Genomic DNA, 27436 nt, shown 5'->3' with positions numbered 1-27436 from the left:
TACATCAGAAGGACAAATAACCTTTATTTAAGGCTACGATTAAATTGGAAGACTTTTGTGTACTTCCATTTTGTGTAGGAGAAAGGAAAGCCATCCTTCTAGAAGGCACTAATTGGCTTAAAGTGGAAGTGACTTCATAAGACAACAGTGCAGAGTCCAGCCGAGGGGACGGCCTGGTTCTTGAGTTGTACTTCCGCTCTTCCGTGGGTGCAGGGTATTGCTCAAGAGGGGCGGCAGTCACAGGACTCCCACGGCTCCGTGGGCTCAGTCCACCAAGTGGCAGATCTCCTTGACTTTCTGGTTGAACTCTTCTGGCTGATCTGCATACACGTAATGGCCCGCCCCCAGGATAGCCTGGGAAAGGAAGAGAGGCGTGACCAGGGAGTGAGACACAGCAGGGGTAAGCAATGTCGCTCAGAAACAAGAGTGAGTCTTAAAAAGATAAGAGAGACTCCTCCGTGGACTACTGAGGTTTTCTATCTGGAGGCTTTGGGATAAACAGGAAAATCTCCTGAGTCCTAGTAACTCCACCACACAAGTGCTAACACAAAGACACTCTCAGCTGATGGGCTAAACAATTCAGCTGTGTGTACTGTGTTGAGAGATGGGTGTTAGCCTACAATACAGAACCAGACGTTCAGTGTCTCCACAGAGCCCGGGAAGGTCCTCAGAAAGGTGATTCACTATGGGACATTAAAGTGTGCATGGCTCAAAGCCGCCCACATCCCTGCCACATCTGGTCTCTGAAGGGGCTATGAGTAGAGCACAGACAAGGAACTCCCGGGGTTAATGAGTCACACTTCACTGTGCATGGGAAACAATGGCTCCATACTCACTATTGTCTTCACATAGGACTTCGGTCTCAGTGACTGGATGCTGGTACCAGAGTTGCCATCTATGCAGGATCGAGCGCCAAAGATCACAGAAACTGGAATGTCAGGATGCAAGTCTCCTATCCGCTGAAGCATTGGCCGTTTCGCCCACCCATAAGGAATTGTCATGTTTTTGAAAGCGGTCTCACCACTGTGGAGACAGGGGCACACTGCATGACCTTGGGAGTGAGTCTGCACTACAGTCCCACTAGTTAGCACACACTCACACTCGGCCTCCCAGCATTTAAGAGAAATGTTTAAACTTCTGAACAAATTACTAGATAATGAGGGGCATCCACACACCACAGCCATTAGACGAACGAAGCTGCAGTGTGACGTAGCTAATTCAAAATAAGGAGCTGAAGCTGGAGTAACGGATGCTCTGGGGAAGTCCCTGCACTGCTGAGCAAGTCGGAGACAACAGAGACCTAGGGACCGACCAGCCAACCAGTCACAAAACTGCCCATGTTGTAGGCTCAGCAGCCTCCAGCTCCTCTACTGGCCCAGACTCTAACTGCTTTAACCCACATTGCTGCAGCCCCGCCCACCAAAGGTTTCCACGGGGAGGGGGGGAGGGTGGGAGTGCTGTGTGGGCATCTTGGCCTGGCCCCAGGTCTGCCTAAAGCAGCCCTGCCTTACAGCGTCCAGCCCTGGCCTACGCAGACTAGGACTGAATCCAGCCTTTGTCACTGATGCAGCCCAGAACTGCTGAGTCAGAACCTTCACCTGAGCTCTGGAGCCCTTGTGTTTGCTTGTACCCCAGGCTGTGAAGCCAAAATGTCCCTGAACTCCATGCCCCATGCCCAGCAGGGACCACACTGCTGACATACCACGACCCACAGAACTGGAAGCCCCTTCCGGAGGCTCCTCCCAGTACCCCACATCTTCAGAGTTTGCTTTCTACAGATACCTTGCACCTGGTGCTCAAAAGCCCTGTTTTAGAAAACCACGTGTTTGTTCCCCTTGCTTTTTCTGGCTGCGCTGCACTTGTTTGAGTATTGTCCCCTGCCTCTAGTCCTAAAGTTAGCAAGCAGAAGGCTGCCCCACTCCCCCTTTCTCAGTCCTCACCCAGTGGAGCTAGGCTGATTACACTGATGTGCAGACATTAGGAGATGCCCAAAGAGATGCGTGGGAACTGCCAAGTGAACCGAAAAGTGCTGCCCAGCCTTTCACCTGCACAAGCCTGCCAGACTCTAGAGGCGCCTCTGCAGACCACTGCCTCTGCAGGCCACGGCCTCTGCAGACCACTGCCTCTGACCTCTGCAGACCACTGCCTCTGACCTCTGCAGACCACTGCCTCTGCAGACCACTGCCTCTGCAGGCCACTGCCTCTGACCTCTGCAGACCACGGCCTCTGCAGACCACGGCCACTGCAGACCACGGCCTCTGCAGACCATGGCCTCTGCAGACCACAGCCTCTGCAGACCACTGCCTCTGACCTCTGCAAACCACGGCCTCTGCAGACCACAGCCTCTGCAGATCACTGCCTCTGCAGACCACTGCCTTTGACCTCTGCAGACCATGGCCTCTGACCTCTGCAGGCCACTGCCTTTGTTAAATTGGGTACCTCCTGAGTTATGGAGCCTTCACATTCAGTTTGGGAAATAAGCTTGGAGTGAAATTCTTTCGTCTGTCAACCTAGACCTCTTCTTTGAGATTCCTAAACCTAAGCCGTCCTTGGATTGGCCATACTCTTTTGAGGGGAAGGAAGTGTATTTTATTTACAATGCCCATTTATTTACAATACCCATTTATTTATAATACACAATGTTTACACTATAGCCACTTCATGAATAGATGGAGAATTATGTAGCAGAAATATGTCTTTTAAAATACATTTAACTACCAATAAACACATACTTATAAAAACAAAACTTTGAAGCACAAACAGTAAGTTTAGAATTACAGTTTTCTAGACACAGCAGGGGAGCTGCACATAGAAGCTGACGGCAATTGTGACAGCACACACACACACACACACACACACACAGACACAGGAATTGACGGCAGCTGTGACAGCACACACAGGAGCAGACGGCAGTTGTGACAGTACACACACACACACACACACACACATAGGAACTGACGGCAGTTGTGACAGCACACACACACAGGAGCTGACGGCAGTTGTGACATCACACACACACAGGAGCTGACGGCAGTTGTGACAGCACACACACACAGGAGCTGACGGCAGTCGTGACAGCACACACACACACAGGAGCTGACGGCAGTTGTGAAAGCGCACACACACACACACACACATAGGAACTGACGGCAGTTGTGACAGCACACACACACAGGAGCTGACAGCAGTTGTGACAGCACGCACACACACACACACACACACACACAGGAATTGACGGCAGCTGTGACAGCATTTACAAGACCTGCTCAAGCTCAAACAACACAAAAATCCCAGCTTGGAGCAGGAGGAGAGAGTTCTACCTCTGGGGTAAGAGCTCTTGGTAGCTGACAGCCGCTGGGACAGGAAGACCCATTGCTTTAAGGTGTGTTCCCCAAAGGTTAGCCACCCTCTAGCAGAGGGTCACTCACCCAAGAATATATGAGCAGCACCAACTTTATTTGATGGGTTTAAAACAAAAGAACACAAACCTGGTTAAGTAGGGAATGGGGATAATTCTGACAGGAGTGTGGGAGAGGTAACTATGATCAAATAGACGATATAGAATTTTCAAGGAAGGAATAAAGATGAGGGGAAAGTCAAAAGTCAGAGTTCTGAGCCTTACCTTGGGGTCTGCACGTTACAGTGGTAGATGTACTCGGTCACGGTGTCGTCCTCAAACATGGACGCATACTTCCGCTTGAAATCGGGCCTTAAGCGCTGCACTAGACTTAACCCTATTTGACAGAAAATAGAAACACATATCTACTACGTTATTAACTTACTCACAGCATAAAATAGTGTTTCTTTATATTGTAAGTGCTATGTACACCCATCTACTCATGTTCTTAAATAATATACATCTTAGGTTGGAACAAAGCATACATCCTGGAAGATGCTAAGTCCCCAAGGACATGGAGAGTAAGATCTGGAGGGTCCCGTATAGACTGCAGCTGCGCTGTAGGAGCTCCAAATATGCTGGGCTCCTAGGACTTTCTACAGAATGCATTTTCAAGTGAAGTCATTGAGCAGAGTAGTCGACATGTAAAACCACAATATTTCCCTCCACAACAATGTAATAAGACAATGTTAGAATCTAAACAAGCAAACTAGGCCATATAATTTTTTCCGCTATGATAAGATAAACTCAGAACTTCTGTTTGGGACACGAGGATCCTGGTTGTGCCGACAGCACAAGGTCTCCAGGAGAACAGAAGGTGGAGCAGAGGCCGCTCGTCGGCATAACTGTGGTTGTAGGTTCCAGAGCTGGCTGTTTTCTACTGGATCACTCGCCACTCGTTATTCTAGCAGATGCTTCTTCTTTGCTGGGCTCTTCTCTCCCTCTTCTGGATCACCTCGGCCATGCCCAGGCACAGGCAGGAGCAGAAGACAGAACTGGCTCTTCACGCCACACCTCCAAGTCTTCCCTTACCCTTCACTGCCTGCTGGGGTTTGAACCTTGAACACTCCTTACAGGCTCAGGCTTGAAACTTATACAGCAGGTGGCACTGCTTTAGGAGGGGGACAGAGCACTGAGGAGGTGGGGCCGAGCTGGTGGAAGCTGGCCACCAGAATGGATGCTTCCTGGTCTGAAGGCTGATCAGCCTCCACCACGATGTGGATTCCTTCCCAGTTATGAGGCTCCGAATGCCCCTGAAACTGGATTAATGTAAATCTTCTGCCCTCTGTTTTGGTCAAGTATTTGGTTGGTGATGTGGAAAATCACTAAGATATTCTTTTAATTTCTTTCCCCACTTTCCTCTGCCCGTGATTGTTGTTTGTATGCCTGTGATGCCCTGCAATCGGCTAACATTTCCTGAGAACCCAAGGAGCTTACCGAAGGACGGCCAGATATCCAGAGAGGCGTGTTTTTCAAGAGAGACTGAGGACTGGAGGGAGAACAAATTGCACCTGAGTGAGCGCTGGACATGTGTGACCCTGAGTGAGCCCTGGACACGTGTGACCCTGAGTGAGCCCCAGAAAAGTGTGACAAGTGTGACGTGCTCACCAGCTCAACCCTCTGGCCTCTTACGACTCCCTTACTCAACCGTTCTCACCCAAAGGGCAAGGAGGTTTCCAGGACTGGAAAGAAGCGACAGAATCTAGCAGCCTGGCAGCGGTCACTCCGTACCTGTATCTACCTTCCCATGTCTCCCTCCCTTTCCTGCTAATGGAATACGGCTTCCTTTCCTAGTACTGATTTAGGTAGCAATGGCCAAGGAAGGCTGCCTTCCCTTGAGCTTTGGAGCAGACTGATTTCAGGAGCAGAATTTATCCTTTCCTTGCAGAAGAACCAGCAGTGGGCAGAGAGCCACGGGCGGCTGTGGAGTCTCTCGTAGGCAGAGAGCCACGGGCGGCTGTGGAGCCTCCTTCCCTGTTCTGTAGGCAGAGAATGAAGGGTGGCTGTGGAGCCTCCTTCACTGTTCCAGGAGCTGCTCTATGGGATGAGGCTTCATGTCATGGGGTCACTGGATAACAACAGGGGAGGGAAGAGAACCCCAGACACAGATATGAGACAATGATATGGTTCAGCAGTTAGCAGCACTGAGTTCAGTTCCCAGCACCCACTGGGTAGCGCACAACCATCTGCAACTCGGGTTCCAGGGAATCTGATACCATCTTCAGGCCTCCTAGGGCACCAGGTCTACACATGGTGTACAGACGTAAGTGCAGGCAAAACACCCATCCATGCACACAGAAACATGTGAGACTGTTAAAGGGATCACAGGCGTAGGCCAGGATGCACACCTTTAGTCCCCCGACTAGGGAGACAGAGACAGGTGATCGCTGTGAATGTGAGGTTGGCTTGATCTGCATTTTCGGTTCCAAGCCAGTCGGGCTACACAGTGGAACCCTGTCTCAGGTTGATATCATCATCATCATTGGAGGCACGGGAACAAACACAGCATCGCGGAAGCTAGAAAGTGCTAGAGTCACTCACCCCAGACTGCGTGTTGGGAAATTAATAAAAGGGCTCATGGTTTAAGCCATTTTTCAGATATTTAGTTATTTATAGCTAAAAGCACTCCCAACTTACACAAGTTGTAAGGGGACAGAGTAGAGGCTCAGATCGCCATCATCTGAGTCAATGAGAGAAGGACATTTCTGTGGCTATCGGCTAAGAGCTGAGAGTCTAAACACCAATACTCAAAGTAAATAATCAGGAGTCCCCAGAACGTTCACGCAAAGGATCATTTCACCTTTCATCACATGGACAGGAGCGGGGAAAGGAGAGACCTGAGTGTGGTGACACCAATCAGCTCCATGGCCTCTACTGCAGGCTTCTCACCGGCAGCCACAGCCTCTACTGCTGGCTTCTCACTGGCAGCCACAGCCTCTACTGCTGGCTTCTCACTGGCAGCCACGGCCTCTACTGCTGGCTTCTCACCAGCAGCCACGGCAGCCACGGCCTCTACTGCAGGCTTCTCACCGGCAGCCACGGCAGCCACAGCCTCTACTGCAGGCTTCTCACTGGCAGCCACGGCCTCTACTGCTGGCTTCTCACCAGCAGCCACGGCAGCCACGGCCTCTACTGCAGGCTTCTCACTGGCAGCCATGGCCTCTCAAATGACCACAGAGGTGATCATGCTTCACTCCTGCCCGTACCCCACACAGCATCTGCTTGGGTTTTAGGGTGCTGAGACCGACCTACCATGTCCCCAGTGCTTCCCTGTCTCTGCTTTGCTAATTACTTGTAATGTTTTACAATATAAAAGCTCTCTCTCAAGGAAAGTGATGGGCTTCATCTCATCATTATCCAGCCAGACCCTTACTACAGAAGAGTCAGGAAAAGCAAGAGCCCTGATTTATCTGTGACTAGAAAAGGTAACCAGGGAACACAGACGGTCCCCCATTTGTGAGAGACGGAACGGGTCTTCGGAAAAATCATAGTGTGAATTTTGATGATTTCCTGAGCTGATGGCAGGAAGTGACAGTGACCCCCTGACCAGCCATACACAGGGCTCTGTAGCGTACCACACTTCTGCTGCTGCGCCATGTTAGGGAGGCACTTTGAACTGACAAAGGCTTTAATGGGATGCGGCCCATCCAATCCTAAGTGGGGAGCAGGCACTCTTCGACTGCTCATCTGTAAACACGGCTCTTTCCCAGGACATGGACACTCACCAAAAGGTCCTGCAATCCTGAGGCCGGCCAAGGGGTTAAAGGGAGTCAAGGCTGCTCCCAGGGCTCTGATCCAGACTGGAATTGGTCTCTCTTGATCAGCAAGGTCTGGTCGCTCAGGAAAACCCCACGGCTCTACTAAAATGAGGTGACTAACCCTGTTGAGGAAAGAAAAACAAGTTAAAGTTCATTTTATGAATTCACCCTTTACCTGTAAAGAGCTAACTGGACAAACTCAAGTAGACCAAACCCCCTAAAGGGAGGACTGCACCCCTAAAGGGAGGACTGCACCCCTAAAGGGAGGACTGCACCCCTAAAGGGAGGACTGCACCCCTAAAGGGAGGACTGCACCCCTAAAGGGAGGACTGGACCCCTAAAGGGAGGACTGGACCTCTAAAGGGAGGACTGGACCTCTAAAGGGAGGACTGACTGCTAACCCATTATGTCAGCTCTTAAGACGGGAAGGATTTGAGGAGCTCATGGTAAAAGGAAGGCTTTGCTTATATGTAAACAAAATATACACCAAAGTAGAACATATAACTGTGCTTCCTAAAAGGAAAGGAGAAAGGGGGAGTGAGAAAAAGGAGGGGTGTGCAGGACTAATGAGAGATCAGCATACACTCACAAAATGGTTAATCTCTTATGGGACAATAATTCTAAAATCTTAAGGCAAGTTAGGATTTCCCCACAAACATGGCAATAATACATCCTGGGCTCACAAAGACATTCCCGTCTGGGAGTCTGGGTATGGCAAAAGGAGCACGCTTGTCACTCCACCACGCAACATGATAAACTAGCATAATTCGCCCCGTGATTCACCCCAAACAACTTCTTTACTAGACAACTCTTTCAATTAATTTCATACAAACAGACTCATTACATTAATAGGTATAATTCTGTCTTATGAAACTTATCCTGATAAAGAAAAAGAACTGTGAATTGCCACCATGTGGCAGGTGCAATTTCTTCTCTTCATCATAAAGACTACCTGAAGCACAACCCCACCCCCAACACGGGAACGTTTCCAACTGTACCCACAGCAGTCACCCATGGCCAGACAACCCTCAGATGACAGTGTCTGACGGCCTCCCCAGCCACACCTGAAACAGTGGCAGAGGAACTGAAAGCTGTCCACGTGGTTTTATCTCCTACATGGAAATCTGCTTTAGTGTTTAGCACATGTGAGGGCAGTCGCAGAGAACAGAGAAAACTCAGTCTAACCTCTCATCACGGATGGAAGGAAGCGGAGACACAGGGTGGGCCCGCACCAGCACGCAATGGTTGTTAGTGCAGAATAAGCTGACCCTCATTTCCCACTCCAGTGTGCTCACAGGGACAACCCCTCCCCTTCAGGCTTTCATTCCGTACGTATTCACAGCAGCAGAACAGCACATTTTAATTTACCAACCTTCAGTCAATGCAAACACTGTCTCCCAAGTGTATAACCCTGCCACCATTTGTGGAGTGGAACTATGGCTATGGAAGAAATTGTGTGGCACGTGACAGCTGTGCACACCCAGTGTGTCTTCAAGTCTAAGTTTTTAATAGTATATGAGAAAAATAGTGAAAATACATGTTTTTTCTGAAAACAAAATGGCAGAGTCCTTTAAATTCAGAGAGTGGGAGAGACATGCCAGCATTGAGAGCAGAATTAATGGAATGGCCACCTTAATGAAAACAGCAAGCATTCATGGCAGGAAGCAGCTGGCAGTATTCACTACTGGCAAACTTCCTAAACAAAAAAAATGAGCTCTTCATCCAAACACCCCACCGTGCTCGAAGGGGGAAAGTCTCACCTTGCTCTAGGTAAGAGATTTGTCTCTGCTTGCCTTGTTTAATATAATTTTCAAAATATCCTCTGGAGGCCGGGCGGTGGTGGCACACGCCTTTAATCCCAGCACTCGGGAGGCAGAGGCAGGCAGATCTCTGTGAGTTCGAGACCAGCCTGGTCTACAAGAGCTAGCTCCAGGACAGGCTCTAAAGCTGCAGAGAAACCCTGTCTCGAAAAACAAACAACAACAACAAAAATATCCTCTGGAAAATGCCAGCTTAATACATTGTGCAAAGTATATAAACCAGGGTGACGAATCTTTATTTGCTTGTTTTTGAAAGGCAGTACAATTGACCGAGGATTGTTCAAGCCTGTCTTCAGGACCCAGCGTGGTGAAGGTGGCAGTTCTCAGTAAGGCCTGCAGGCTTTGTTTTGGTTCACGGTACCATCTTAGACAAGTGTGGAATGTTGTGGTCCCAAGATGGCCCCAGATTATACTGCTGTTGGTTCTGATATTACAGAGGGCCAGAAATGTTGTTTTATTTTTGATAAGATGTATTATTTGGAATTGAAAAATATAACCAGCATGAGCATTATCCTCCCCACACAAATTCTTTACAACACTTATAGAAAAAAGTTTAAAAATAAAGTTTTAAAGCCTCTAACATCAGAAATGTAGTTAGATTGCATCCACTTTAGCTACATGCAAAAGATCTCACAAAATAATTTCCTTGTTTTTCATTGTAAGTCTTTTGAATACAACAGAGCACACAAAGCATCGCCCTTGGTGGCTGCCGCGGTAAGTATCCAGTAGAGAAGCTGTCATGGCAAAGTGTATTCCCACAGAGGATAACTGGAGGATTTTTACATTTTTGTTTTATATATTACCTTTTGGAGATGCTTTCTAACCTGGACCAGTGGCGGATTTGTATAGCTCCTCCCCGCTCTCTGCCTCCTGAGAGCTAAAATTACAGACATGAGACAGGGTACCAGCCCCATCCTGACAGGGCTGTCAGCTCACAGGTAGGGTAATGAATGAGTCTGAGGAGAGAGCACACCTGAGACATCCTAGCAGACACCTTCCTCAACAACTAGAAATTAAACTACAGGAAAACACGGAATGGGAAGAATGGGAAGAAGGGGACAGCCCATCCGTTCTGAAACAAAAGGACACACTTCTCAATGGTGGTCAGCAGTTTGAGTCTACAGCCCATAAATAGCTCACACCTTTAAGGGCAAAGCAATGGGTCACATCTGCAGTAACATACTGGGCGGGTGGTATTCTGTCTAAATAGCACATGACTCTGTACACCTGAGTCTTATAGATGCAGTCAGCGCCCAGCTAGAATCACAACCAGAACAATCAGTCCCAGAACTAAGGTGCACCAGGAAATCTACAGGGCTTCCTTGAAACAAGGAAAGGAGCAAACGAGATAACCAGAAGGAATTCCAGTCTACACAAAGGGGCTTTCTCAGACCAGAGGTAGCCGGGGTATTTCCTGTTAGCACCACACCACTGGGAGAAAGGGAGGACCTGAAAACACCAAAGCACGTTCAGCTCCAGGTCAAGTGCAAGAACTTTTCTTCTCACGAGGAACCAGGAAGTTTCTCAGCCCAGGTCTGCACTGTCAGGAAGCGGTCAGGCAAGAGGAGGAGCTCAGGACAACACTGGTGGAGACAGTTCTAGCTGCTGCTGTGATCTGGGCGGCTCTACCAGTTCGTGTCTCTCTGCCTCTTAGACGAGATCTCATTGTGCTCCAGAGTGGCCTCCAAGTTCTGCGCTCCCGGCCTCTGTCCCCGGGTGCTGGGACTGCAGTTTGCGCTACGGTACATCGTACCGCACAACCTTCTAAGCCTCCATCACAGCCTTTCTTACTGTGCAGCAAATACCAGTAACAGATATTTCTTTGCAAAGGGAAATCTGAACAGTTGAGAGAAAGAGGCACATTAATCTACTAGTGAAATTCCCGGCGGCATCTCCACTCATCACGCTATAGTTGAAAGACTGAGATGAACCGAGACGGCTGTACCCTTCCTCTGGAGCTGTCTCCCGCCACCCAGCATGCCTCTTTCAGACCTCAGCTCAGGAAATATTTCTTTAGACCATCACTGGACAGGAGACCAGACCGGGTTCTCAGAGCACGGTCTACCTCCCGCCCGCAGCACTCATCTCGGGGGTCGAGCCACTGTACGGGTGTTTAAAACACCGTTCTGATAAAACTCATGTACACGTAGCCCTGAGTCACATGCCCTCCTGCGCACTGCACAGCTGGGCATATACCCGACATTCCAACAAGGTATGATGAATTTTGAAGCCTTTCTTTGGGTAGGGATGATAATAGCATCGGGGAAAATGCAGCTGTGACTCAAAACTACCACCAAAGTTGACAGTGTACACACAGTCTGTGTTAGAAACACTCGAGGTGACACAGGAGGCAGCCCCACATCTAGAAACATCAAATGGTAAACCCCACTCGCTATGACACTTCCTCATGATGGCTGGGATGTCTGGAAATCCACTGTTACTTTGAAATTCACCCATGTCTAACAAATGTTATGAAGTCAAAAGTATGAGCAAAAAAAAAAAAGACAGGGCTGGAGAGACGGAGATGACTCAGAGGTTAAGAGCATTGTCTGCTCTTCCAAAGGTCCTGAGTTCAATTCCCGGCAACCACATGGTGGCTCACAACCATCTGTAATGAGGTCTGGTTCCCTCTTCTGGCCTGCAGACATATACACAGACAGAATAATGTATACATAATAAATAAATAAATATTTTTTAAAAAACCAAAAAACCAAACCAAACCAACCAAACCAAACCAAAACAAAACAAAAAGACAATTAAGCCAGGCATGGTGGCACACAACTTTGATTCCAACACGCGGGAAGCAGAGGCAGGCAGATCTCTGAGTTCAAGGCCAGCTTGGTTTATGCAGCTAATTTCAGGATAGCCAGGACTATATATCTCAAAACAAAATCAAACTCAAATAATATAAAATAAGTCTTGAAAGAAAGAAAGAAAGAAAAAGGAATCCAGTCTTGGCTGTCCAATCCTAGAGCCATCTTCTAACACTAAGAGGAGAAATTCAAACAGGCTACACTTAGGACCACTACTCAGTGGTTTTGGTTCCCACAGTGCTCAGCGCAAACATCACTAACACACTCTCTGAAATGCAGTCAGCTCTAGGAGAGATCAGTTGTGATTCTCTCCATGGATGTTTTTAAAGCATTCACCAAGTTCTGCTTCTTCAGAGCAGCTCATGGCTATAAATGGAAATGTCACCAGCTCTGCTACTCAGCAGTCAGCTAGGAAGGATTGAGGGTTACAATGTAGCGTTGATGAGAGTCCAGCCCACAGCCTTTTGTCATAGCTCCAGAGATGCCACAAACAGCTGTTGTCTTAAATATGTCTTCCTTTATTCCTCACAAATATCATTAAGTTTCTGTTACCATGAGCAAAATACACTCAAATACTGGCTGGCCTTAAAACGCCCACTAAGAAAAGGAAGTGTGATGGGTTTTTTGTTTGTTTGTTTGTTTTTAATGAACAGGTATTCTGGCTGACAAGACTGTATCTTTTAAGCATATAAAGAATTTAGGCAAAAAAAAAAAAAGAATTTAGGAACAAAGTTCGCACACCAAATCTATGGTGAAAAGGAACTGGGGTGGGGCAAACCACAGAAAACTGTACCACGTGCCCAACACTGAACAGACTCCATGCCTGCAGCTGTGAAACTGAGTGGCCCATGGATGGGTACAGACTCTCTGAAAATGACCATCCCATGCCTCACACACAACCCTCAATGTCCATGACCACTTTGATTCTAGATTTAAAACACAGTCCAGTGGAAGAACTCACTGGCAACACAAAAACACTGATATTCTCTTCTGTTCAAAGAAGGCTCAAAATGGAGCTAAGTTTTCCTCTCATTTTCTTCAGACTGAGATGTGACCTCTGCTAGAGCACCAATATTATAGGGAACAGTGGGGTAAAAAGTAGAAAGATTCTAAAGCAAAACACCCACTAATTCAAGGACCAGAAAACAGTTCTGGCTGAGCACGGTGGGGTAAGTCTACAATCCCACAACTTAGGCAGGAAAAAGGCTTCAGTTTGAAGGTTGAGGTCAGCGTGGACTACACAGTAGTTAGAGGTCAGTCTAGCATCCAGCAGGATCCGGTCTCTAATTATTTCTTTAAAAGCTCTGTGACGACAAGGTTTAGGGAATGCTATAGTCAAAAACCATAAGAGGTACACTATGAAGGAAACCCAAGTTGAGAGCTCACACGATTTGCTCAGCTGCACAGATATAGCCTGCTTCCCATTATAACTGTAACTCAGCAAAAGGTCTGGAAAAGCCTTCTGGATCCAAAGGTTTAATTGTTATAGTAAAAATAAGCAATATCACCTTGGTAATCAGACCAGGCGTTGTGGCACACACCTTTAATTCCAACACTAGGGATGAAGAGGCAGGTCGATCTCTGTGAATTGGAGGTCACCCCGGTCTATATAGTGAGTCCCAGGGTAGTCAGATATACACAATAAGACCCTGTCTCAAAAGAACTTACAGATCAGATTTTGTATAATTATGAATAACAGATATAATGTCCTTTGTCAAGCTTAACAACATATAGTACATGTGATAGAAAACTCTGATTTCATCCTTTTTGCTACAACACTGGCTACCACTCTGATTTCAGTTGTGGTCATCCATCTATAGGGTCTGTTAAGAGAATGTCTACCCTGAAAGACTAACAGTGACTAGCAGGACGGGCCAGTCTGCTCTGCTGTGGACACTCACCTTGATGGGTATTGCAGAGAGTAAGCAGCAGCCAAGAACCCTCCCAGGTTGTGTCCAAGCAAGATCATTTTGTCCAACCCGAGGGCGCACCTCCACTCTTCAATGGATTCCACAAACTGATTCTCCACTTCTTCTGCGTCACTGTTAAACGTAGGCCTGCTACTTCTGCCAAAGCCTAACAGGTCAAAGGCATAGACAGGCCTATCGGTGCTTAGATCTTCAAAATTCAGGGCCCAAAGTCCAAGACCTCCTCCGAAACCATGAAGGAGAACAAGCGGGGTCTTATCAGAAACTTCGTGAGAGAACATTAGGGTCCAGATCCTGTTCCCGTTGGATATGCGGACGGGCTCCTTCTTGTAAGTGCAAGGGACACCTGGAGAAACAGAGAGTGCTCTGCTCAGTCCACGGCTGCTGCGTACTCCCAGAGCGAACACGGGGAACAACAGTCACACCATGTCAGCTTTCACTATATCAGCCCTGAAAGAGTATGCACCCGATTAAAGCAAGCAGATCCAAATGACCATGTCTGAAACTATGTGGGAAGACTTACCTTAGACAAGCCTCAAGTATCTGCGGTTAAAGTCTCTGGCAAGTCATATGACCTCCTGACCTCTCTACATTCTAGTGTATGAAGGCATTACATGCCTGGAACTGGGGAAGAACTTAGTGGTCCCTGAACCCATTATGTTAAGGTCTCTGCTTTGCAGAAAGTAACAAAAGAATACCAGCTTGAATTTGTAGAGCACTTGAAAGATTAGCGTTTGAGACTGAAAGGACCATGGAAAGTCACCAGGAACTTGGGAAAGGACTCACTATGTCTGCACTAAACACATACTGATGAGTTAGGTCACTTAAAGCATAGTAGAAAAGAGGGACCACAGGGCAGGCATGCCAAGAACACCTCAGCATGAGGCAACCTGGGTTCAGGCAACTGCCCAGAAAATAAAAATACAGTTTTATAGGTCAAAACCCTTGAGTTTAAGTTACATAAAACTAAATACTTTAAACCTCTCAAATTGACCAAAGAGAAAACTAAAGTTGCTAATATTATCAACTAAATAGCTACACTCTAGGAATATCATCATCTGTTTATATACATATGCAGCAGACAAACTATGGACAGCCACATATTTCCTCCCTTTGTCAAAGAACTAACTTTAGGTTTTGTATTCGTGAAGGCAGGAAAGAGAAAGGCATCATGCAGTTAGGGATTTAATAGATGCCCTGCTTTAACTGGGGAAAATGCCCTTACTTACAGAATTTTCAACAAGCCAAATCTCTTCAGCTTTTTGAAATGGGCCTGAGATGTCCCATAAAAATTGTTTGTAACATCAAGTAGGGAGCTCATCCCAGTGTTCAGTCACTTACTTCAGGTCTGACATCAGAGCAGGGCCGATTCTCAGACATCCACATATACGTTAAGAGTCTAGCATTTTTAATAAATCTCCTAGCAAGAGTTTTTTATTTACTGGGTATTAGTGGTGCACACCTTTAATCCCAGCACTTGGGAGGCAGAGGCAGGTGGATCTCTATAAATTCAAGGTCAGCCCAGTCTACAAAGTGAGTTCCAGGACAGTCAGAACTACACAGAGAAACCCTGTCTTGAAAAACAAACAAATAAAAAAGCGAAAGTTTATTTTGATAAACCACAACAAAAATTCTGCTAGTCTTGTATAGAGCAACATTATCTAAGTATTTAACATTTTTGTGTTAAAACCCATATAACAGCGCTAACTACCCATTCCTAAGACTAACCAGTTATGATCACTTACTCTGCAATTGCCAGGTGTACAAACAAGAAAACTCACTGATGGTAAAGACGGTAGAATCAGGTGTAGACAGGCAGCAGCAGAGATGTAACAAATCACAGCAGGAAGCCCTAGCTTTACCCACCCCTGTAGACTCTATCAGCAGCACAAAATTGTACCGTAAATACCATAAGTCTGGACCGATTTTGGTGCTCCTAAGAAGAGCAAAGGACCTGAGCCAATACTAAGGTGGACGTAAAGAATGAAAGGCAGAAGCGAGGCGAAGGGCGCCCCACCTCTCATGGCGCAGCTAAGGGACAGGAGGCTGAGCAAGGTGAGCTGCCCAAGAGCTGGCACAAGTCACGGCGGGTCTGGGCCAAGTTCTTGGTTGCAGTCTAGAGTGTTTCACTGATCAGACTCTGGAGCGCTAGGACTCTGCTCTCAAGTATATAGTGTGGGCATATCAGGAGGGTCTCCCAGAGGTTCTGAGGATATTAGAACTTTTTAACTCTAATGATAAAGTTTTATTTGCCATTCTTTTAAAAACATTTTGTTTTTTAATGCTGTGTATGTGTGTGTGAGCGCAGTGCCCGCGGCGGCATCAGATCCCCTGGAGCTGGAGTTACAGGTGGTTCAGCACCAGGCATGAGCTCTGAAACTGAACTCTGGCCCTCTGCAAAAACAGCACGCGCTCTCAACCGCTGAGCCGGCTCTCTAGACCCTGCCCGCCCTTCTACACTCGTCCTTTTGTTGTTGTTGTCGTGTTGTTGCTGTTGTGTTGTGTTGTCCCATACTGAGGGACAGGCCTCAAACTCACAGAGTTTATTCATCTGCCTCTACCTCCTGTGGGCTGGGATTAAAGATGGCACCACCACGCCCCGCCTACCCTCATTCTTTATTGAAATGTTGTTTTCCCCCAGGTCACATGACAAGTGAGTGCGCAAAAAACAGATAAGAGAGTCCGGCTCATTGGAGAGACCTGTACTCGTGGACACAATGTTACTCCTCTAACTATAGCTCTTAGCAAGCAGGCAATGTTTTTCAAACATTATTTTAACATGGAATGGTTTATTACTATTATTTTAAAAAATTAACATGTTAAATATGTTCAATTTAAATTTAATTCTACTAATAAATATTGATAAATATAATCAATAAATAATGGTCCTTGGGATTCTTACTATTTTAAGGGTTTAATAGGGATCTAAGACCCAAAAGCCTGATAATCACTGCCCCCTAAGACACTGTGCCACTTGTGGGCACAGAAGAGTAAGGGGTCTTTCGTCAGCAGTTAACACACCGCAGAATCTCAGTTTCAGGACAACGCAATATATCAGATATATTTAAGTAAACAGTTCATGTAACTTACGAGAGGAAAACCTTACATTTTAGCATTTTCTCTTCAGCTTCTTTAAGGTGTGATGTGGACGTAGGACACCAGGCAGGAAGCCACCCTGTTAGCCATCCTGACCTAGAGCACCAAAAGCAAAATGCAAATAGGTGAGGCCACGTTCTTGTCACCCTCAGTACCCTGAAAAACAGAGCCCGGAGGAGCCCCACACCCCAGCCTCCCCCACCCCTGGGGAGGGCAAGCTCCAAGTCCCACAAGTCAGTGGGATAGGCTCTGGGCACCTACAGGGCAGTAACCAAGTCCACCTTATCTCTGAGGATATTCGAATTCCAATAATTGTGAAGGGGGTAAGGGAGGGCGGGAAGAAGAGGGGGACCCCACTCCCAAAGTGAGGCAGTCTCTACAGGATACAAGTGTAGAAAAGCTAAAGACTACACGTGAATAGGTCTCCTCACCCCAACAGTAGCTTAAAGTGAAAAGAAACTTATTAAGAATTCTTATTAAACTAAAAATAGAAAAAAGAAAAGCTTCAGACATCACAAGAAAGTGCACAGGGCTGGTGGCCTGTGCTCAGCCTGCCTAGAGCAGTTGGTTCACTGTTAATGACAGAGCAGCCTTGCCGCCAATAAGCAGCAGGTAAGAAGACCGCACCTGTCTGAACATGGCACCAGGAGAACAAGGAGGACAGGGCTGAGGTAACAGCGGAGGGACGCTACAAAGGACCACGAGGTGGGAGGACCTCAACCGCAGGCCTGGCAGCACACCAAAACCTTACTGCAGTAATTTGATGCAACACAGAGTTTAGCAGCCATCTAAGGCGAGGATTCTATAGTGTATGAGACATTCCTGATGGAAGAAAGATGGACCTGAGAAAGGGATCAATTCTAGAAGAAAGTTAGGGGCTTGAACCAAAACATTGGCAAGAGGAATACAGACATGAAGATTTAGCCAAAGAATATTTAAAACGGAAACAAGCTGAATCTGATCAGTGGTCAGAAGGTACAATGAAGATTCCCAGGGCTTTGCCTCCAGTTACCACTATCACCTCTGCCAACACACTGGACACACACGGGAACACAGTACACACGGGGACACAGTACGCACGGGGACAGAGTACGCACGGGGACAGAGTACGCACGGGGACACAATACACAAACACAGGGACACAATACACACGGGGACACAGTACGCACGGGGACACAGTACACACGGGGACACAGTACACACGGGGACACAGTACACACGGGGACACAGTACGCACGGGGACAGAGTACGCACGGGGACAGAGTACGCACGGGGACACAATACACAAACACAGGGACACAATACACACGGGGACACAGTACGCACGGGGACACAAAACACACACAAACATACACAAGGGCACAGTTTGTAATAATCATTAGTCAAGCATTCTGGAGGCCCTGGGTTTGACTCTCTTTACCTTAAACAGAATAAAACAAGCATTAAGAGAAACAAAAGATTGGTGTGAGTAGAGAATTAGGCTAATTCGGGGAGGGAAGATCCGGCCTCTAGCTTCTTCTAAACCTCATACACTCTTCCTACAACATTTCTTTTCCTATAAAATAATTTATATGTAACAGGCATTCAGGAACTAATATCTGGTGAATGATTAGGTCTCTAACAATCTAGGTAGTCTGGTCCAAGTTAGGCCTAGTTCACAGGTGTGGAAGCTGACATTCAGTTAACACCAGGATAGAGCATACACAGCTCGTTAACAGAAGTAGATCTCTGAGTTCAATTCTGAAAGGCCCCCAAATCCCTGTGGTCCACAGGAGAGAATACCTCCCTCAAAATGCCTGAGAAATTGGCTATTGTTCACAGGTGGCCCGCTCTTCTGGTCCTATCCAGTCTGCTCCTTCCCAGCTTTTCTCCTGCTTTGCCTCATCTACTACCGCGTGTCTACGGTTTACCCAGCTCTTCCCTTGGTCCTGATGCCTCACTTTCCCGAAACACTGTTCCTGATGCTAGGGTGCAAAGACGTGGTCCCTGCTGCAGATGCTAGGGTGCAAAGACGTGGTCCCTGCTGCAGATGTTAGGGTGCAAAGGCGTGGTCCCTGCTGCAGATGCTGCAGTCACTAGCTGTTCATTTACATGTTTATCACCTACTGCGTGGTGAACACACCAAAAGTTGAGTCTGTCTCACAGCTGACCTTCATAGCTAATGCTAAATACACCAGCTGGGGGTCACGTGAGCCCTTGAGAACTGTGACATCAGCAGCCTAACTAGCGTGTGATGAGCAAAGGCAGACTGGGTTCTCTCGATCAGCAACGGGCACATAGTGAACCTCAGTTTCTACAGCAACAAGGTACGTGGGCAGGGCAAGGACCTGGAACTTCCAAACAAAATATAACGGAAAGTTGAGGCAAAGGAGAAATCCAAGATAGAGTCATCAGCATGTAGCCCAAGCGGAGACGGGAGGAGGACGACGACCTAACACCTATGCTCTCTATCTATCCCTTTATAGTTACAGTTAACTTTCTTCTCGTCTCAGTCTTTAGATCGACTTTCCTAGTAGGTTCAGTAGCTCTGTGTGTGTGTACACAAATAGAAAGAATCAATATAAAAATATTAGCAGATCCATCTGGCCAGCTTTTCATAGCTGATAGTTAGACATATAAAGGCCTTCACTAAAACACCAGTCTCACACTGTGCAATGACAAGACAGGACAGGAAGACTGCAGGTGCCCTCACCGTGCTGCACCTTACCAACTGCCAAGGTGTAAGCCTAAGGTGTTCACACTAGCACCTTACCAACTGCCGAGGTGTAAGCCTAAGGTGTTCACACTAGCACCTTACCAACTGCCGAGGTGTAAGCCTAAGGTGTTCACACTAGCACCTTACCAACTGCCGAGGTGTAAGCCTAAGGTGTTCACACTAGCACCTTACCAACTGCCGAGGTGTAAGCCTAAGGTGTTCACACTAGCACCTTACCAACTGCCGAGGTGTAAGCCTAAGGTGTCCACTGCTGAGTGTATCTGCAAACTCACCAAGGAAAGTTACTTCAGCAATTTATTTTTTAATTTATCAATAATTTTTTTTAATTTTCAAAAAGAGGGTAGTGTGGTTTTGCTTGTTTACTACCATTAAACGGAAACTCGTGCCTGCTTGTTTCTATTTGATCACAAAATTATGAACAGGAACTTATTATAATTGAATCTCATCTCACTACTTAAACAAATATCCTTCAGATCATATAGTACAGTTCTTTGCCAGAGACAATCAAAGATCAATACAAAAAAACCTGATGTAATCTATAATCTACTTGCTCCAAATGACACACACACGTTGGGTCAAAGAAAATACAAATGCAGCCGGGCGGTGGTGGCACACGCCTTTAATCCCAGCACTCGGGAGGCAGAGGCAGGCGGATCTCTGAGTTCGAGGCCAGCCTAGTCTACAAGAGCTAGTTCCAGGACAGGCTCTAGAAAGTACAGGGAAACCCTGTCTTGAAAAACAAACAAACAAACAAAAAAAAAAAGAAAATACAAATGCAGTATTTGCTTCAGTCATTATTAGTTCAATTTAGTGTTTGTAAGCCTAGTGGGTTATATGAAAAATTAAGGGGCACCAATTCTCATATTTTCATGGCTATCTTTTCATCAATATAAGGCCAGTTTTCACAAATGAGTTTGTTCTATGTAATATTTGAAGTGGGAAAACTCCACATATTTTTATCCCTAATAGAACTGTGAAGATAGCATTTTCCTAAGCCTACGCTTTAATCAGATGAATGGTACGGATCTGCCGAAGGGGACTGCACCTGTAGATCAAGCACCTCATACACAGCAGCCCCCGCAGACAGCAGCAGAGTGAAAGCCGTGGTCTGACCGTCAGCCTCTCCTGCTCTCTCTGCCACTCCCTGGCCAGGCTTCTCTCCTGTCTGCAGAGTAACTTAACCACATCTCCAAAGAGGCTGTGCTTTCCTACTGGGTTGTCTGGCACGGCATGTGGGCAATGGATCTAAGGCTGTTAGATTCAGTCACTCTTCTGAGGTCACATATTCAAGGCAAAAATGCACACAGTAAAGCTGTAGACCAGCATTCAGAGATATCTATCTATACGTTTTGTAAAACAGAAATGAATGAACTATCTAAGCAATAATCAATAAGCCGTATTAGCCACGGTCAAGCCTGATTCTAGAAGAGGTGGAAGAATCAACTGCAATGGGAAGAAAAGCCCTTCACTGAAAAGACTAACGTCTCCAAAGGAAACACAGACAGCCGAGGGAGGCTTGGCATACCAGCCTGAGCCAGAAGGTTTTCTACAAAAGCCCTATGACCTAGGCACTGAGTTTGTGGGTAAGGCAGGACATACAAGCCCTGGAGCATCTGATTTAAAAAAGAAAATAGAAGATTCTTGATCTAGATCTATAACCACTGGAGTGGAAACAAACAAACCAATTAGAATGGCTTGAGGTGTCCATACTAAAAGTGCTAACTCTCAGGAAAGCCAAGAGGTTGTCATTGACAGAGTATATTTGCCAAAAAAATATGATTTTAAGTATTCTGAATCTTCCCTGAACCTTCCACCTAATCCTTTGCAACTATCACTAACAATGTACTTACACCTCATGTCATGAACATTTAAGTTCCTGGTAGTTCCTGTTTTGCTCTCTGAGGCATTTGACTATATCTATCTATAGTGTTACTAAACCTGAATTGCACAATCTAAATATTGTGAAATGGTGGAAGAGGTTTCAAAGTATTCTGAAGAAAATATACAGATGTCTGGCCAATTTCCACACAATCTTCTGGCCACTTAACGTAACATTTCTAATTAGGTCATAAGTAAGAAGGGTTTCGTTGTGTTACAGTGTGGCTCAGAATCGCCTCCACCCCTCTGCTGGTGTAATCAAGAGGGGAGAGTGTGCTCACTCTTCCTCTGTAATCCAAGCACAGAATTCTGCCTTAAATAAACCATGAAGCTTTCCTTTCTTCAACAAATAAATGAATTAGAGGCAATAAATAGATTCCTCTGAAATAATTCAAAGAAGAATTTAAAACTTCCACATTGGAACTGCAATATAACTTAAGGCCTCCTTTCTTGGAAACAGAATTTTCAAATCCCATTCTTGTGAAAGAGAATATGCCACATTCAAGTACAACTTAAATGATGAACATAACATTTTTAGATACACAATACCAAAACAGTTCACGTGATCACTGACCGTCATATCTACGAGAGCATGTGCCCTCTGATAGACCTAACTGTTAATTCAGAATATTTTGAAAGCTGAGTGGTGTGACTCCAAACTATAATGCAAGCACTCAGGAGGCTGAAGCAGAACCAACAATTAAGATTTTGAGACCAGCCTAGTCTACACAGAAATACCCTCTCTTGTAAAACCAAGAATTTACATACCCACAAGCACGCACATATGTGCACGCACACGCACACACACGTGTGCACATACGCCCATCCTTCCTACAGCATTTCCTACCTTCCCTAATGCAGTCAACAACCACTCAGAAGGAGAGTCAGATCCCTCATGTTGGACACACTTGAAGCCGTTACATGTGAATGCTCATACTTGCTACTTAACAAGTCGAAGAAATGTTTAAGTCAGTTATAAAATAAGCTTATCCATCAGACAGTGAAGACAATAAAAACTAAAAGTCCTAGGTCTCAAAGTTAATAATTACTTCTAATAAAATTATCTTTGCACATTTTTTTGTAACTCACAATCAGGTGATCATTAAGTATAACTAAAAATTTAACACTTAGTCAAGGCTATTTTAGAAAGCAACAATGTTTGAAAACAGGTGTTATAATAGTATGGGTCACACTTTTGAGTGCAGAAACATACCGTTGAGCATTGTTTTGAATGTATGGCCCATCCTGATTTTATAATCTTTTTTGGCCCCAGTTGACATCTGCATTTGCTGGTCTGTGACTGGCACTTTGGAGTGGAGGGACAGACAGGTCTGGGTTGGTTCATCTAAGGTCAAGAAATAGAATCCTGTTTCCAACATCCCAGGAAAATTGAAGTGTATGATTCTAATTGTTGTTCTTCTCGTATACAAGAATTTCTGAATATCTTAGGAAAATAAACAAGAGTAATTAACTTCCAGGTTTGTAAGCTCTGTGTTTGTGTCAGCTAAGTTTACAATAGCTAAAGGCTTAGTAAGAAATTATTGAAGATTATGATTTATAAAGCCCTTTTGGACTCTGTCAAACATTTGAGTAGGACAAAAGCCTTTCTCTAAGCTGACAAAATAAGTATATAAATAAGTCAATTAATAACAGTATTTAAGTGAGACAAAGAAACTTTAGAGCTGAGTGTGGTGGGTATGGGCCTGCAATCCTGGCATTTGGGAAATAAAGGCAGAAAACTCAAAAGTTGAAGGTCACAACAGTAAGACCTCGTCTTTAAAGATCTTCCCATGGGCGCTGGGGAGATGTTTGGTGGTTTGGTAAAATTACTTCCTGTGCAAGCAAAGGACACAAGTCCAGATCCTAGCACCCATGTAGGGAAACACCGCCTAGCGTGCCTATAACCCAACACGGGGAGCAGATCCCAGGAGCTAGACTGGCCAAAACAGCAAGCTTCTGGTTCAGTGAGACACTGTCTCTCGGAAATAAGGCGGAGAGTGACTGACACCCCATGTCCTCATCTGGTTTCCACATGCAACACATACAATATGCATGCGTCACACAAACACACAAAATACCATGACCTTAGAGAAAGAAGGTTACAGAAAATGATGTGAAATGAACCACGAAGAATGACAGAAAGCAGGAGACATGTTTAGGAAGCATGGGAAGAGTGCAGAGAAAGGAAATAAGATTCCAAACCAGAATGGGAGCCACACGGAATAGTTTGCAAAAGTCCAAGGAAAGAATGTGAAGGTTTTGAACTAGGTGGCTCCCGGATAGTAGTGGGACAATGATGGGCAGGCAGGTTGTTAGGCTCTGTGGGGACTTGATAATTGATTTGTTATCCAGAGACAATAAAGGGGCAGGTTTGCTAATTAGAGGTCAGTTAAGAGTGCAGACAACCAGAAGACTGAAACTGTCTTAAAAAATCGGAGAGCAGGAAGGAGACTGTGCACTTGAACCATTTAAAGGAAGGAGACACAAACAAGGCTATGTCTAGACATCGCACACTTGAAAAACTAGACACAAACAGCTGGCAAACATTGGTAACACTGCAGTACAGAAGAGAGTGAGACCTCCGTCCTTCAGAGACAAGACAGTTCAAGAACTGTGCACATATAAAACATAAAAAGGTAATAAACTCTTAGGAAATTATTGTATTTAGAAGATAGTTTAAAAAAAAACAGACCCTAATAAAAGTAACTGCTGGTCTCAGTTAAAATGTTAGGAGAGTTAGCCGGGCGGTGGTGGCGCACGCCTTTAATCCCAGCACTCGGGAGGCAGAGGCAGGAGGATCTCTGTGAGTTCGAGGCCAGCCTGGTCTACAAGAGCTAGTTCCAGGCCAGGCTCTAAAAAAGCTGCAGAGAAACCCTGTCTCGAAAAACCAAAAAAAAAAAAAAAAATGTTAGTAGAGTTAGCTGTCTAATTAGAGTTTCTCTATAGTGCTCAAGAGGGCTGGAGGATGTAGCTCAGTGGGACAGTGCTCACATGAGGTCTTGAGGCCAGTGTGTGCTGGCGTGTGTGCTTGTGTGTGTGTGGGGGGGGGGGGGTGGGGGGGTGGGGGGGTGGGGGGGTGGGGGGTTGGGTGTAAGACCCGGGTCAGTTAAGTACTGGCATTGTGGAGTTTCATAATTTTGAAGAAGTCATGGGCAAAGATTACAGAGCAGTAGGCAGTTCTTTAGAAGGGAAGATAAAGACCTTGGCAGTTCTTTAGGAGGGAAGATAAAGATGCTCACGCTTGAATCTCCAAAGCACAGGACTATACACAGACTTGAACATACACCCAGCAGGATGCTGACAAGTCAACCCAGGCAATGAGGGAGCAATCCTATCTTATTTAACAGCATGTGATGACGCCATGGCGTTAATACTCTCGCAATGGCTGGCTTCAGGACGCTGGCGCTATAAAAATTCCTGAAGTCGGCAAAGGTCTGCCAGTACACACCAACTCTAGAAGGCCCTGCAAGCCACCTATTTTATGATCTATTCTGCAGTGGCATAGTTCATGATAGCTTTCTCCTGAACTCAACCAGCACTTAATTCTCTGGGACATCATTACAGCAATACGCAGAAATCTACCCTGTTCTCACTATACTTGGCTTCCTCAACTGTATTGCGACTGAAAAGGACTAGATTTTGAAAGCTTCCCAGTATGCTTGTCTCTGCGTGAGGCGACTGCTTTGTATCTGCTTGCTTTATTAATGTCATCTCCCCATCTGTACTAACAAGTTACCAAGAAACAAGGTGTTTTGGTCACAGTCTGGAGGAAAGAAACAGAGGGGTTAGTTCTAGTGCAGGACTTCTCATAAAATCCCAGGGTGGCAGGCACATGGCAAGACACAGGGAGCTGAGAACACACAGTTGGCACATATGCTGATCTCGCCTCCTCTTTCATGAACCACAGGGATCTAGTCACCGCAACTCCATCCTACGGACGATCTCGTCCTAATCCCTCCCAAAGCCTTGCCTCTATGCACTATCATCTTGTTAACTTCAACATGGGAAGCCCCTTAGGACACTCAGATCAGAGCCAAATTACGGTGCCGTCTAAGTCCAGATGTCTTGAGGAACTTGACTCGAACAGTAGGCAAATACCCCGTGAGCCCTCATCCAATCGAGAAGCAGCAGAACTGTAAGGAAAAGGCCTTAAGACAAAATGCAGAGACCTAAAGGCGTAGGTTTCAATTAGTTCTACTAATTGGCAGGGGCAGTTCCAGACGAAAATGGGAGTAGTCAGAGCTAGCACACGGGGTACTAGGATTATTATGACTGCACTGGGGGAAAACGCCCAGCAGGAACTTAGCCTACTCTGTGCTTGCTTGCTACAGTTCAGAAGGCCGCCTTCGTGTAGATACTCAGGACTGCTCAGATGTCCTGCCAAGAATATACCAGGGAGGGCTACCTCTGTCTAGGGATCGTGGCTGGTCTTACCCTCAATGGCCTCCAGCCATCACCCAAGCCAAAAGTCGCTCTCATTCTTGTGCTCTGGATTCCTGAGCCTCACGCCATCAAGACCAAAAAGGTCCACAAGCTGGTAGTCTCAGAGCCAAAACACGTCCTGACAGATCTGATAGGAACACAAGCTGCCCGGTTCTAGCTGTACCACGTGACACTCGTGTTTCATGCCAACGTAACTAGGAAGCTCAACCACAAACCAAAAACTGTGAGCCCAACTTGCTATCACTTGAGAAAAACTAGGAGAATGTGGTTCCTCATATCTCAAAATATTCCTTCCCTAACATCTTTCCAAAGTATTTGCTTTCATAGCACCATATAACCTATCTTCCCTATGCAAACGTCTCCAAATACCTGAAGTGGAACTATCATCATATCTATAAGGGAGACATGTATAATTCTGTCCATACAAAAAAAGCAGACTTCTGAGAATCAATGCAATAATCTTCACAGTAGTTTAACTTTTCCAACAATTACTACTCTACTCACATGGCATGACATATATGAAAGATAAGAATAACTTAAAATGAGTCTACCAAAAAGTGGGGTGTGGTGCCTCACACCTGACTCCAGCACTGAGCAGCCAAGGCAAAAGGGTAAGATCTCTGCAGATTTGAAGCTAGCCTTGTCTACATAGATGTCCAGGCCAGTCAGGGCTACAAACACAGTTTCAAACAAAACCAAAACATGTAAGGGCTTCCTATTGGGCATCTGACCTGCAACTCCCACAAAGTTTGCTGCCGAAAAGTTTGCTGGGGCCGGCTTGTCTAGCAAAGCCTGACCGCCTGCCTGCCCGGTAACAGGGGCGCACCAGGCTCCGGGGAGGCGTGACGCGGGCGAGCGCAAGGCGACCACGCAGGGACGCGCTCTCGCACAGCTGACTGTCAACCTCCCGGTGAGGTTCCCGGAAGCCCGACGCTTTCCGGGGCCACAAGCCCACTCCCCACCCCAGCGACCCCCGGTTCCCCGAGTCCAGGGGAGGTCGCCGGGTGCCAGCGCGGGGTTCCGATCTCCGCGCGCTCGAGGCGGGCGGGGTCGCCGATCGGGGTCGCCGGGGCCGGGCGTCCCCACCGCCGCTGTCCCCGCAGCCCCGCGGCCTTCAGCCCCGACGGACCGGGAAGGGTGGCGCCCGCGTCCGACGGATGCCGGAGCGGTGACTCGTCCTCGGGGCGCCCCCAAACCACGTCGTCCCCCAGTCCCGGGCGATCCTCACCCTCCACCGGTGTCCGCCGAGTCCACCTCCTCCTCCGCCGCCATCGCTTTCGGCACCGCCGCCGCGCAAGCGCAGGAGCACACTTCGAAGCCGGCTGACAGGCCGACTGGGCGGCCCCGGGCCGCGGCCGCCCTTAAGACCGCGCCGCCCGCGCATGCGTCGTCCACAGGCTAGGACGCTTCGAGGGCGCGGCCGCGCCACGGCTCGCTTAGCTTCCCGGCTGCCGGGCCTCCCGCGTGCGCATGCGCCGCTCGCCCGCCTCGGGGCGGCTGGCTCGCTCACCGGGAAGGTCAACCCGGCGCTGCGGGAGACGCGCCCGGGCCAGTTCGGTGGTCGTTCTTCTGCGTCACGACCATTAA

General features: G+C 46.9%; 1 protein-coding gene across 1 annotated transcript; it reads right to left on the bottom strand.

Annotated features, from left to right (window-relative positions):
• On the bottom strand, nucleotides 1-27198 carry Abhd5 (abhydrolase domain containing 5, lysophosphatidic acid acyltransferase). The gene is made up of 7 exons (XM_038323330.2): nucleotides 27078-27198; nucleotides 16823-16908; nucleotides 13690-14062; nucleotides 7123-7277; nucleotides 3623-3734; nucleotides 837-1023; nucleotides 1-354 (listed from the first exon to the last, which is right to left on the bottom strand). The coding sequence occupies exons 1-7, from the start codon at nucleotides 27119-27121 to the stop codon at nucleotides 265-267; spliced, it is 1047 nt and encodes a 348-aa protein (XP_038179258.1). The 5' UTR covers nucleotides 27122-27198; the 3' UTR covers nucleotides 1-264.
• Nucleotides 27199-27436: the final 238 nt, after the last annotated feature.

This window comes from Arvicola amphibius, chromosome 3 (genome assembly GCF_903992535.2).
Source record: "Arvicola amphibius chromosome 3, mArvAmp1.2, whole genome shotgun sequence".
Classification (NCBI taxonomy): Eukaryota; Metazoa; Chordata; class Mammalia; order Rodentia; family Cricetidae; genus Arvicola; species Arvicola amphibius.
The sequence above is the reverse complement of the archived record's forward strand: the minus strand, read 5'-3'. Positions and strand labels throughout refer to the sequence as shown.